The 14,964-nt window shown below is 39.5% G+C and overlaps 1 protein-coding gene across 2 annotated transcripts in view; it reads right to left on the bottom strand.

Moving 5' to 3' along the window:
• The window catches only part of PIK3CG (phosphatidylinositol-4,5-bisphosphate 3-kinase catalytic subunit gamma), a 190,865-nt gene that overhangs the window by 41,803 nt on the left and 134,098 nt on the right, over positions 1-14,964 (bottom strand). For both annotated transcript variants that reach the window (XM_053716569.1, XM_053716570.1), the window contains exon 5: positions 10,204-10,307. In XM_053716569.1, coding sequence (XP_053572544.1) covers positions 10,204-10,307 — 104 coding nt within the window. The remainder of the gene's footprint in view (positions 1-10,203; positions 10,308-14,964) is intronic.

Here is a 14,964-nt window from a genome sequence, read left to right as displayed (position 1 = left end):
CCAACATGATATACCGACCCCAAACACACCTCCAAAACAACCACTGACTTTGCTAAAGAAGCTGAGGGTAGAAGGGTGATGGACTAGCCAAGCATGTCTACAGAGCCTAAACCCTATTGAGCATCTGTGTGGTCATCCTCAAATAAAGGTGGGGGAGCACAAGGTCTCTAACATCCACCAGCTCCATGATGTTGTCATGGAGGAGTGGAAGAGGACCCCAGTGGCAACCTGTGAAGCTCTGGTGAACTCCATGCCCAAGAGGGTTAAGCAGTGCTGGAAAATAATGGTGGCCACACAAAGATATTGCCAACGGTTTAGATATTAATGGCTGTGTGTTGAGTTATTTTGAGGGGACAGAAAATTTACACTGTTTATACAGGCTGTCCACTCACTACTTTACCATTGTAGCAAAATGTCATTTCTTGAGTGTTGTTATAAGTTGAAAAGATATAATAAAATATTTACAAAAATGTGAGGGGTGTACTTACTTTTGTGAGATAATATATATATATATATAGATATATATATATATATATATTAATGCATATGTTATGCAGTCACCACCTATTATTTTCTCCTCACATGTGCCCAGTGCTGTACTTGGTAGCCAAATCTATGCTACACAAAAAGATAAATAAGCAGTGTACTAGAAGGGTTAATAACCCACATTTTCCATAGGGAGCTATCAAGCCTATAGACATGTCTGGCACTGAAGGGCACTTCCCTTGTCCCTGGGGTTCTATCTACTAATTAGTCTCATTAGTTTCTGGGTCAAAATTTAAAAATAATGTCTTTAAAATCAAATTGTATATTTGCTGATATTTTTGTATATATGAAGCTGATGGAGTAAATTGTCTGTGTTTAAAATATCTGATGCTTTGATTTTATGTTTCCAAAGGCACAAGCTAAAGAAAAGAGAAATTAATCAGAATGTTTCCAGGAGTGGGTGGGAAAAAAAGCCTAAAACAAGGTACCAGGGTCCAAAAAAAACGTTAGCATGCACATAGTATTAAAATAACAAGCCCACGCTTGCACTCATATTACAAGTTGAAAGTAAATACACTTGTAAATTCTGTTTGGCAACTCATGGGGGTTAGCGCGTAAAGGATATCTGTATATACCTACAGTATACAAATATTACCCATTCCCGTCTCCTGTCCCCTTGTCATACATCTTATCTCTTTAACCCTTCCTCAATAACGTTTTTCATTATTAACCCTTTTTTTCATATTTACCAAGCGTAAATGCACCTCTGTTTATTTCTATAGAATTTTTTAATTTTTTTTATTTAAATATCTTTTATTGAGGTTTTGCGCAAATAAAAAGGGAAAAAAAAATATACAATAAATGTCAAAGCATAAATGATCACATTTTTATAAAACAAATTACATTGATACTAGCAAATAAAAACAGAATGAATGGTAAAATATAAACATCTGAAACCTCATTTTTTATACATATGGCTGCTTTCTTGAATGGCTAGTGAGCTGGTCGCTTATGGACTCTTTGATATTGGTTACACTGGAAAGGTATGTGAGGCTATTAAAAGATCCAATAGGCAAGTCAATAGAATTTTTCAGCGGGTAAACACCTGCTTGAGACACCATAAAATGATTATAATATACAAGGTATGAGAATAGCGTTTAAGGAAGAGAGTTGGATAGAGGAAACTATAACTCTATAGGGAGACCCAAGCATTGCATTCTGACCTCAGGTAAAAATACTCTAGTAATGGGTAGCTAAGTATAATGATAAGAATATGAGCAGAATAGTGGGATGTTAAAAGTTAGTATGGTAGAAAAGGCTCCAGACCATGATTACTTCAGTTATTACAAGTTAAGTACCCATATTGGGTCAATGTCTCAGATTGACATAAACCGATGAATCTCCACATGTATAACTAGTATTATCATGGGGGAGGAGGGGGAAGTATAGTTAGGATATTTGCAATTATTTTGGAGTGTTGTCAAGCTAGATCTTTGTGGAACACACATGGAATGTTGGTAATATATATATATATATATATATATATATATATATATATATATATATGGCATATAAACACATGCACATAGCAAAAACAGATTTATGCTTACCTGATAAATTACTTTCTCCAACGGTGTGTCCGGTCCACGGCGTCATCCTTACTTGTGGGAATATCTCTTCCCCAACAGGAAATGGCAAAGAGTCCCAGCAAAGCTGGCCATATAGTCCCTCCTAGGCTCCGCCCACCCCAGTCATTCGATCCGACGGACAGGAGGAAAAATATAGGAGAAACCATATGGTACCTGTGGTGACTGTAGTTAGAGAAAATAATGTCATCAGACCTGATTAAAAAAACAGGGCGGGGCCGTGGACCGGACACAATCCGTTGGAGAAAAGTAATTTATCAGGTAAGCATAAATTCTGTTTTTCTCCAACATTGGTGTGTCCGGTCCACGGCGTCATCCTTACTTGTGGGAACCAATACCAAAGCTTTAGGACACGGATGAAGGGAGGGAGCAAATCAGGTTACCTAAACGGAAGGCAACCACGGCTTGCAAAACCTTTCTCCCAAAAATAGCCTCCGAAGAAGCAAAAGTATCAAATTTGTAAAATTTGGCAAAAGTGTGCAGTGAAGACCAAGTCGCTGCCTTACATATCTGGTCAACAGAAGCCTCGTTCTTGAAGGCCCATGTGAAGCCACAGCCCTAGTGAGGCTGTGGATTCTTTCAGGAGGCTGTCGTCCGGCAGTCTCGTAAGCCAATCGGATTATGCTTTTAAGCCAAAAGGAAAGAGAGGTAGAAGTCGCTTTTTGACCTCTCCTTTTACCAGAATAGACGACAAACAGAGAAGATGTTGTCTGAAATCTTTTGTAGCTTCCAAATAGAATTTTAGAGCACGGACTACGTCCAAATTGTGTAACAAACGTTCCTTCTTTGAAACTGGATTCGGACACAAAGAAGGTACAACTATCTCCTGGTTAATATTTTTGTTAGAGACAACCTTTGGAAGAAAACCAGGCTTAGTACGCAAAACCACCTTATCTGCATGGAACACCAGATAGGGGCGGAGCACACTGCAGAGCAGATAACTCTGAAACTCTTCTAGCAGAAGAAATAGCAACCAAAAACAAAACTTTCCAAGATAACAACTTAATATCTATGGAATGTAGAGGTTCAAACGGAACCCCTTGAAGAACTGAAAGAACTAAATTTAAACTCCAGGGAGGAGTCAAAGGTCTGTAAACAGGCTTGATCCTAACCAGAGCCTGAACAAATGCTTGAACATCTGGCATAGCTGCCAGTCGTTTGTGTAGTAAGACAGATAAAGCAGAAATCTGTCCCTTTAGAGAACTCGCAGATAATCCTTTATCCAAACCTTCTTGCAGAAAGGAAAGAATCTTAGGAATTTTTATCTTATTCCAAGGTAATTCCCTTGGATTCACACCAGCAGATATATCTTTTCCATATCTTATGGTAAATCTTTCTAGTTACTACCGGGTTTTCTGGCCTGAACCAGAGTATCAATCACAGAATCTGAAAACCCACGCTTTGATAGAATCAAGAGTTCAATCTCCAAGCCGTCAGCTGGAGGGAGACCAGATTTGGATGTTCGAATGGACCCTGAACAAGAAGGTCCCGTCTCAAAGGTAGCTTCCATGGTGGAACCGATGACATATTCACCAGGTCTGCATACCAAGTCCTGCGTGGCCACGCAGGGGCTATCAAGATCACCGAGGTCCTCTCCTGTTTGATCCTGGCTACCAGCCTGGGAATGAGAGGAAACGGTCGAAACACGTAAGCTAGGTTGAAGGTCCAAGGCGCTACTAGTGCATCCACTAGAGTCGCCTTGGGATCCCTGGATCTGGACCCGTAGCAAGGAACCTTGAAAGTTCTGACGAGACGCCATCAGATCCATGTCCGGAATTGCCCCATAATTGAGTCAATTGGGCTAAAATCTCCGGGTGGAGTTCCCACTCCCCCGGATGGAATGTCTGACGACTCAGATAGTCCGCTCCCAGTTTTCCACACCTGGGATGTGGATCGCAGATAGATGGCAGGAGTGATTCTCCGCCCATTGTATTATTTTGGTTACTTCTTTCATCGCCAGGGAACTCCTTGTTCCCCCCTGATGATTGATGTACGCAACAGTCGTCATGTTGTCTGATTGGAATCTTATGAATCTGGCCTTTGCAAGCTGAGGCCAAGCCCTGAGAGCATTGAATATCACTCTTAGTTCCAGAATGTTTATCGGGAGAAGAGACTCTTCCCGAGACCATAGTCCCTGAGCTTTCAGGGATTCCCAGACCGCACCCCAGCCCACTAGACTGGCGTCGGTCGTGACAATGACCCACTCTGGTCCGCGGAAGCTCATTCCCTGGGATAGATGGTCCAAGGATATCCACCAACGGAGTGAATCTCTGGTCTTCTGATCTACTTGAATCACTGGAGACAAGTTTGTATAGTCCCCATTCCACTGTTTCAGCATGAACAGTTGTAATGGTCTTAGATGAATTCGCGCAAAAGCAACTATGTCCATTGCCGCAACCATCAACCCTACAACTTCCATGCACTGAGCTATGGAAGGACGTGGAACAGAATGAAGAACTTGACAAGCGCTTAGAAGTTTTGACTTTCTGACATCTGTCAGAAAGATCCTCATTTCTAAGGAATCTATTATTGTTCCCAAGAAGGGAACTCTTGTTGACGGAGACAGAGAACTTTTTTCTATGTTCACCTTCCATCCGTGAGATCTGAGAAAGGCCAGAACGATGTCTGGTATGAGCCTTTGATTTTGAAAGGGACGACGCTTGTATTAGAATGTCGTCCATTGTTTGTACAGAAAGGCGAACCTTAGGAACTGATGATGTTCTTTGTGGATAGGAATATGTAGGTACGCATCCTTTAGATCCACGGTAGTCATAAATTGACCTTCCTGGATAGTGGGTAGAATCGTTCGAATGGTTTCCATTTTGAACGATGGTACCCTGAGAAATTTGTTTAGGATCTTTAAATCCAGAATTGGTCTGAAGGTTCCCTCTTTTTTGGGAACTACGAACAGATTTGATTAAAATCCCATTCCTTGTTCCGTCATTGGAACTGGGTGTATCACTCCCATCTTTAACAGGTCTTCTAAACAATGTAAGAACGCCTGTCTCTTTATTTGGTTTGAGGATAAGTGAGACATGTGGAACCTTCCCCTTGGGGGTAGTTCCTTGAATTCCAGAAGATAACCCTGAGAAACTATTTCTAGCGTCCAGGGATCCTGAACATCTCTTGCCCAAGCCTGAGCAAAGAGAGAGAGTCTGCCCCCCACTAGATCCGGTACCGGATCGGGGGCTACTCCTTCATGCTGTTTTGTTAGCAGCGGCAGGCTTCTTGGCCTGCTTACCCTTGTTCCAGCCTTGCATCGGTTTCCAGGCTTGTTTGGTCTGTGAGGTATTACCCTCCTGCTTAGAGGATGCAGAATTAGAGCCCGGTCCGTTCCTGAAATTACGAAAGGAATGAAAATTAGACTTATTCTTGGCCTTGAAAGGCCTATCTTGTGGGAGGGCGTGACCCTTTCCCCCAGTGATGTCTGAGATAATCTCTTTCAATTCTGGTCCAAAGAGAGTTTTACCCTTGAAGGGCATGTTAAGCAATTTTGTCTTGGATGATACATCCGCTGACCAAGACTTTAGCCAAAGCGCTCTGCGCGCCACAATTGCAAACCCTGAATTTTTCGCCGCTAATCTAGCTAATTGCAAAGCAGCATCTAAAATAAAAGAGTTAGCCAACTTAAGTGCGTGAACTCTGTCCATAACCTCCTCATATGGAGTCTCCTCTACTGAGCGACTTTTCTAGTTCCTCGAACCAGAACCACGCTGCTGTAGTGACAGGAACAATGCACGAAATGGGTTGTAGAAGGTAATCTTTTTAAGCAAACCTTCCAATTTTTTTATCCATAGGATCTGTGAAAGCACAACTATCCTCGATAGGAATAGTAGTGCGCTTGTTTAGAGTAGAAACTGCCCCCTCGACCTTAGGGACTGTCTGCCATAAGTCCTTTCTGGGGTCGACCATAGGAAATAATTTCTTAAATATAGGAGGGGGAACAAAAGGTATGCCGGGCTTCTCCCACTCCTTATTCACTATGTCCGCCACCCGCTTGGGTATAGGAAAAACGTCGGGGTGCACCGGAACCTCTAGGAACTTGTCCATCTTGCATAATTTTTCTGGAATGACCAAGTTGTCACAATCATCCAGAGTAGATAACACCTCCTTAAGCAGTGCACGGAGATGTTCTAATTTAAATTTAAATGTCACAACATCAGGTTCAGCCTGTTGAGAAATTTTCCTGAATCTGAAATTTCCCCATCTGACAAAACCTCCCTCATGGCCCCTTCAGATTGGTGTGAGGGTATGACAGAACAATTATCATCAGCGCCCTCCTGCTCTTCAATGTTTAAAACAGAGCAATCGCGCTTTCTCTGATATGCAGGCATTTTGAATAAAATATTTGCTATGGAGTTATCCATTACAGCCGTCAATTGTTGCATGGTAATAAGCATTGGCGCGCTAGAAGTACTAGGGGCCTCCTGCGTGGGCAAAACTGGCGTAGACACAGAAGGAGATGATGTAGAACCATGTCTACTCCCTTCATCTGAGGAATCATCTTGGGCAATTTCATTATTTGTGGCAGTACTGTCCTTACTTTGTTTGGACGCTATGGCACAATTATCACACAATTTTGAAGGGGGAGACACATTGGCTTTCATACATATAGAACATAGCTTATCTGAAGGCACAGACATGTTAAACAGGCTTAAACTTGTCAATAAAGCACAAAAAAACGTTTTAAAACAAAACCGTTACTGTCTCTTTAAATTTTAAACAGAGCACACTTTATTACTGAATATGTGAAAAAATATGAAGGAATTGTTCAAAATTTACCAAAATTTCACCACAATGTCTTAAAGCATTAAAAGTATTGCACACCAATTTTCAGAGCTTTAACTCTTAAAATAACGAAACCGGAGCCGGTTACAGATTTAACCCCTATACAGTCCCAGCTACAGCCTTTGCTGTGACTTTACCAAGCCCAGAGGGGAATACGATACCAAATGACGCCTTTTAGGAACTTTTCCAACTACTTTCAGGTCCTCACACATGCATCTGCATGTCTTGCTCTCAAAAAACCCCCCCAAAAAAACGTTCCCCAAGTTTATAAGTGTGAATTATCAGCATAAACATGTATAGAATGTCCAAATAAAGCCCATAAAAGTGTCTACCAGTTTTATAGCCCATATTAAGCCCTTTATTCTGTTTGAGACTAAGAAAATGGCTTACCGGTCCCCATGAGGGGAAATGACAGCCTTCCAGCATTACACAGTCTTGTTAGAAATATGGCTAGTCATACCTTAAGCAGAAAAGTCTGCTGTTTCCCCCAACTGAAGTTACTTCATCTCAACAGTCCTATGTGGAAACAGCAATCGATTTTAGTTACTGTCTGCTAAAATCATCTTCCTCTCACAAACAGAAATCTTCATCCTTTTCTGTTTCAGAGTAAATAGTACATACCAGCACTATTTTAAAATAACAAACTCTTGATAGTAGAATAAAAAACTACAACTAAACACCACAAACTCTTAACCATCTCCGTGGAGATGTTGCCTGTGCAACGGCAAAGAGAATGACTGGGGTGGGCGGAGCCTAGGTGGGACTATATGGCCAGCTTTGCTGGGACTCTTTGCCATTTCCTGTTGGGGAAGAGATATTCCCACAAGTAAGGATGACGCCGTGGACCGTACACACCAATGTTGGAGAAATTATAAATTAAACTGGAAACATGGAAACTATTTGATTAAGGACCAAAGTTACACACTAGTAGATATCATTACTCAAATGAGACAGGGAGGGAGGCAGGGCAACCAGCGAACCTCGGTTTGAGTCAGGGCTTAGGGGTAAATGTAAGTACAGGAGCTGCAGTCACACAGTATAAACAATATACTATACCTTAACTGTATATAAACATTATACTGTCCGTTGCCCCCAAATCTAGACAAGGGAGATGGGTACAGCCATAGGGTGTTTGACTTGTTATTTGATACATCTCATGTACATCTGCTTTAAGAGACCTACAAACATTTTGTAGGCAACGAAACAGATAGGAAATTCCTAGTTACTAGGTCTATCTCTGCAACAATAATTCCTGCTGCCCCCGTGGAAATGGGTTAAGCAATAATAATTGTATAACAGGAGGAAGTCCCATATTATAATATGAAAACCAATAATAAACTTGTGAACTATACTGTAAGTAGGTGTAAAGGAACTGTTTAATATGTAATCTCCTACTCGTCTGACTTTAGATGGCATGAGCTTCAACCCACTCCTCCTCGGCAGAAGAAGTTTGGAGAGGTGATTAGTTCAATCCGAGTAACTGTCCTGGGCATGGCTAGTGGGGGCTTAATATGTGGGATGGTCTCAACTATTGCAGATGGGGTATAAACCCAGCACCTTACCCCTAATGATGGCATCTCAGGATTATGTCTACAATAACAGTGGTATATTTGTCGGACTGAGTTATGCCTACTTCAAGGCACACTTTACCATGGAATGCCGCAGGAACACTGTGATGGGAGGTACGTGGATAGGGCTCTAAGGGATCTGCCGGATTCCTCCAAAGAACCGCCCAAACCAAGTTAGTACGATCCGAAGCAGATGTGGTCACCTTCCTGTTAGTAGCCAACGTAAATGTTGTCAGCTCTCGGCAGCCATCTTGAGGCATTGTATCGGCAGTCGAAAATTCCTGGCTGTGTGTAGATACAAGTGGGTCAATTATTTTCATGCGCATCTCCTGTTCTACTTTCTCCTCCATTAAACAAATAGTCTCTGTATGTGGACATTCTGCTAGCTGGGCAAACTGCAGCGCTATCTCCTCTCCTGACTAATCACAAACTGGGGCGGTCAGGTCCTGTCCCGCAGCATTGCGCAAAAAGTTCTCAGAGGTTCCTTGCTGTAGGAGTGAGGTCAGATCATTAAAGTTGCGGTGCATTTGGTGCTCAAGTTTAGTAAGCAGAAGGTGTAGTTCTGCGTGTAACATCTCTTCCTTTAGATTAGACATGATGAGCCTGTTGACCCCAATGCTCATGGGGGAGTTGATGAAATATGTAGAAGGTCTAGGCCTAATTTCTCCACGGCGTAGCTCCGGACTATGAGAACGCAAAGGCTGTAATATTTATATGTATCTGAACCGCTGTGTGTTACAGAACTAACAACAGTCTCAAAAGCGAGTGGTTCTGCCAAAATCCAAAGTTATTCAGATGATAGTCGGGATTTCCTTCAGTGCTTCAAATAGTGCGACTTAATATGGCCACCTAGGCACGCCCCCCTTTCTATAGCATTTTAATGTGTTTGTCAATGCGCAAAAGTAAATACTTTATACCAGGTTTTCAAAAGCGTTGGATTTGAAAGCAGTGTTTTGGATTGCATGCAAGGCCAAAATTTAACCAATGACTTATAATAGGAGCGCAATGAGCACACTACTACTGTTTCCTATTGAGAGCCAAATTGAGAGAGGCGTTCTAACTGTTGCGCATGAACGATATTGGATTTATCACGGCTGTTGGCAGTAGTGTGTATTACAAGCTGAAAGTAAATGCATTCGATTGAGAGCAATTCAATTTAATGGGTGTCGGGATAGCACGCCAAAGCTCTGGTTAACTGTTACACTCGAATAAAAAGTTGCACAAAACACATCAAAAATACATTAAAAAGTACAGTTACACTTATAACACTGTCTGCTAAATATTATTTAAAAAAAAATTGCAAACAAAAGTTATAAGAGCTCAAAGATATGAGGTCTCAGGTATTAGAAAAGGGCTTTAACATAGAGATACATACATATCTAAATATGTATATGTATTGGTACAAGTAAAACTTCAATATCATGCTTTAGGGGCCGAATTACTAAGACCGCTGCACCTTAACTCATTCGCCACCTCTGAGGCGGCGGACAGCAATCATCCTGATCGGATACGATCGGGATGATTGACACCCCCTGCTAACGGCCGATTGGCTGCGAATCTGCAGGGGGCGGCATTGCACAAGCATTTCACACGAAATGCTTGTGCAATGATAAATGCCGAGAGCGTATGCTACAGCAAATCATGTCCGCCCGAACATGATAAATTGGCCCCTTAGTGTTAACACTTCAACAGTTAGAAAACTTTGTGGTATTTACCAATAATGCACCAGCTCTTAGCCCAGGATCATAAGGAACTCGAAAGCTCTCAGGAAGTTGTGTACCCTGAAGTTTTTCAAGCTTCTGTCGTAACTGTGTAATGACTGAAATAAAAAAATAAAAATAAGTTAACAAAATTATGAACAAAATATTCTAATTTATGTCTAAATATATGCATCGTGTCAGTGGTTTCGAAAATGTAAATTTCTTTCAAAATATTTTTTTTGTAATTTCAATTGTAAAAACTAATTTTTTTTAGTTCTGAACAAGTTATAAATATATAGGTCCAGATTACAAGTGGAGCGCAAACGTTTGCGCCTGAGTGATAAGGGGTTTATTGCAGAGGTTTGTGCTCATCATGCTTACTGCTGGTATTATAAGTTAAAAGTAAACGCGGTCGCTTGAGGGCAATCGCGATTTACGCTAGAATAAATACTGGTCAACTATTTTGCAAAACTAAAAAGTTGCACAAAACACATAAGAAATACATTACAAAGAACACTTACAATCCATCTAATACAAATTATTTACAAAAATATTGTACACAAAAGTTATAAGGGCTCGAAGATATGAGGTCTCAGGTGTTAGAATAAAAGGGCAGCAAACGGCTTTAACATAGACATACATACATATACATGTCTAAAGATGAATTTGTACGTATAGGTATATGTCTATATATGTATACATATGAATTCATATATCTATATATGCATTTACAGACATATATACACATTTAAACACATAAATACATATGTACACATATGTAGACATATATAAGTGCGTTGAGTCCTTTGCAGTTAAGTAGATGAAAACATGTAAAAAGCACATTCATTTTTAATAAAGGTTTTAACTATGTATTTACTGTAAATATTTCACATTCCATTGTTCTGTACATAGGGGAATATGTTCTAAGTATTTATAAATAGGTATTCCTATATATATTTGTATGTATCTATACCTATATATAAATATATATATATATATATATATATATATATATATATATATATTTTACCAAAATACCATCTGATATATATAGAAATATATATTTATGAATAAATAGGACATATTCTGTTATGTGAAGAACATTGGAATGTGAAATATTCATATTTTGATGTTAGGTTAGCGCAAATGATATATATATATATATATATATATATATATATATATATATATATATATATATATATATATGTGTGTGATTGGATTTGCACGCGAGAAGGTTGTTTTTTTCCCACTTTCTTCTCTCTATTGACTTCTATGGGGAAATATGTGAACGCGCATGCGATATTCTAACTTCGTTTTTTTTGCGCTTGTCGGGTTAGCACAAGAGCGAAAACAGTTTACTTTCAACTCGTAATATGAGCGCAACCCGACAAGTGCAAAAAGCTTACTTCTAGCGCATGTAACGCTCGAGCCTAAGCGTTAATTTGCGCTCAGTTTGTACTCTGGCCCATAATATTCTAGTTTAGTAGTTGCCTGAACAGCTGCTCATTTGTTTTTGTGAAAGAGCTACTTTGATCCTTAAATTGTTAAAAACAACCATTACATGCTTTACAACTAGTATTGAAAAAAAAAATCTGTATAGAAGATTTAAAGATTGAATTACATAATAATAAGTGAACCATTATAATTCTAATTTATTTGCTTTTTCTCTATTTGAACAATATTTAGACAAAAAAAAAAATACCATGCATTTCTGTGTGTGTGATAATGGTGCAAAAAAGCAAGGCATTTTACTTCTAATATTATAGCATTTAGCCTGAGGACCAATATTTAGTATAGTCAAGAAAGAAATTGTCTTTGTTCAGAGTCAAAACATAAACACCATGATTAAATTTTAAAAATGGTCTCATTAAACTGTTGTCTTAGGAAGAATGGGAAATAATAAAAATAAAACAAAAGAAATCTTCCTGATATTCAAATGGTAGAATAGAACATTGTCCTGGGCAACATATTGGGTTTAAAGTCAACATTGAATGTTGGTTTTGCTATTATAAATGTTCCCACTTGCATAGAGCGCTGGGTAATTTTTAAATATTTTTTTATTTTTTTATTGAGGTTGTGAAAAATAACAACAGAAATAAAGCAATGGCATACAGGAATATTCGACATACAAAGGACTTTCTGGCAATGAAATTTAAGCACATTAACAGAAATACATTGTCTAACATATAGTATATCCATTATAAAACCTTGGGATTGTAAGTCCACTAGCAACAACAGTATTTTTATATAAAACAAACCTCATTTTATTTTTCAAAATATAACCATAGAATGACTACTGCTCCAGTCTCTTATGGACTGACAGAGCTGCGAGTATAGTTAAATGGTAGTCACATAAAGGCCTTATACACCTCCCTACTGATATATAAGGATATATTTTATACCGCTGGAGGAAAAAGAACTAAAATGATAAACGGTCTTTGTTAAACCATGACACATAATTTATATAGTTTGAAATAGCGGACCAGAGACGCTTACCAAAAACCCAGTCTTACTACTGGGAATATAGAATCACCCCCATTTACCAACCATAGAGTAATATATTTAACTGCGGAAGAACACAGCTGAGAATTGAAATAAAGGAGGGGGGGAAGAGTGTAAACTAAAGTGCAGCCACATTATATTTAGATAGAAAGTGGCAATGATATAGTAGGTCGTCTGTCCGTATAGAGAGCCTCTGGAGTCTAGGAAGTCTAATACTTGGATGTTAATATATCTAGCTTCAAGTTCCCAATTGTGCCATACAAGGATCTTTTATAATTATATTACTGAATACATACATAACCCATTTTAAAAATCTATGTGTTATCATACACATCTGTTTTATACAGACATACAAATACATATCATAAACCAGCCAATAGCAATGGATATTTACAAGGATTGATTTCACCCCCCAGGCATGGGCCCTATACCCAAGGGTAAGCATCTAATGTTAGTAGAGAAACAATCCCCAATGCTGAACTTAACATTCATGGTAGGCTACCGCCTACTTTAATTATGGCATGGAATTGAAGCATTTATGTTCAAACAGAAAATGAATCTAAAGATCCGACATCATTAAGGGATACCCATGATAATAAATACCAAGTAAACACAAAATGCAGACCAGAGTTAACAGTGAGTTAGACAGCCAGCAAAAACATATAACTTCCAGGCCATACTAGTGAGAGTTAAGACCCCTGCAACAAGTATCTTTCCATAATAGCATTTTGAGTATAAAAAAGTAAACTATACAAAAAGGTAGGGCAATTATCTGAACTAATATACATGAGATGATTTATACACCCACCTCACTCTGAACATCTACACTATCCCCTGTAAATATTAAAGCCTTGGCAAACAACATCATTTTGCAGAGAGGATGAGATAAAGTGCATGTGATTATACTAAAGCCGTGTAGATAGCATACCAAATTGTAAACCTTATGTTACACTAGGTTAATTGAGCATAGGAAATGATCAAAGACAAAACTCAGGCAATATTCAACATACAAACCAAACATAAACTTGAAAATAACAGTGTTATCATTAGACTGCCATATACAAAGGTGTTATTAGGCAACTACAATTGTGAGCTTAACAGAAGAGTATAAAGCAACTATCTAAACAGGTACATAACTGGGGGAGGTGATGTAGAACTTGCCTCATCTGGCGTAGCACACTACACATATGTTGACAATGGCTATGGTACTCAGATATTTAAATGTGAGGAGGAGCATGCGATAATGTTAGGGAGATGTAGAGGGGTGTGCAATCTGAAATGTGTAGGAGCTTCTAGAAGGACTTAGTAAATAGCCTATTCTAAAGTAAAAGTTAAACGGTATATGGCTTGAATTACCCTGTACCTAGTGTGATACTATGCTGATTTCATAATGTACGCAAAGGGAGAAGGGGCATGGTTTACATCCTATGTTACCTGAACATGAAATTCCAGTAAAAAAAACCCGGTTAAACTGATATAAGTGGAAATTATACGTTCCTTGGCTACCTTAGTTGTATTATGAGCTTAGGAATATTATTCACACCGCGCAGAGTACAGAACATATTCACATAGGGTCAGCACAGTCATATCGTTCCAGTTACTATTAACAAAAAGCAGCTTTGCAGCTATGAAGACATGTCATTCTGTGTCTCTTCATTGACATGTATCAGTGTCTAGTTCGTTCTCCGGGTAAGGTAAGCATTTATACCTTTGGGAAAGCAGAAGTTCCAAGCACGACATACCACATGGGCTTCAAGGGGAGAAATACTGCAGAGCTAGGAGCTATGGGTTCAGCTTATCCCCATATTAGATCAGATAGTCAGCCTATGCCTAGCCTATGTGGTAACAATGAGACAGGTAAAAACCCTTCTGCTCTCAACAACCCCTGCTGATGCACACAGACGGCTCGAGAAGGCAAGATGCTGATAACGACAGGTTGCCCAACAGCTCGCAGTTCTAATAGCTGCGTATGTCCTCCAGAGGTATCCATCTCCTCGGCACATCCGATGTCCGTCATTTGCTGTAGCTGTGCGATGATCCTAGGGCCACATGCGAAGAGGGTTAAGTTGTCTCGTTTCCTGTGGATCTGCTACATCGTTAAGTAGCCATGAGCCACACATATGTCTAGCCCGTGTCCTGGGTATTCATATACCATGTGTGGAGGGTAGTCACTTAGGAGCGGATCACGGTAGGGTTATGATATATCTCCCATGTTGTCACCCCAGAAACACAATAGAGGAGATTGGGGAAGCGTCACAAGCGGGATTCCCC

The sequence above is a fragment of the Bombina bombina genome, chromosome 6 (assembly GCF_027579735.1).
Source record: "Bombina bombina isolate aBomBom1 chromosome 6, aBomBom1.pri, whole genome shotgun sequence".
In the NCBI taxonomy this organism is placed as follows: Eukaryota; Metazoa; Chordata; class Amphibia; order Anura; family Bombinatoridae; genus Bombina; species Bombina bombina.
This window is presented reverse-complemented; position numbering and strand designations above follow the sequence as displayed.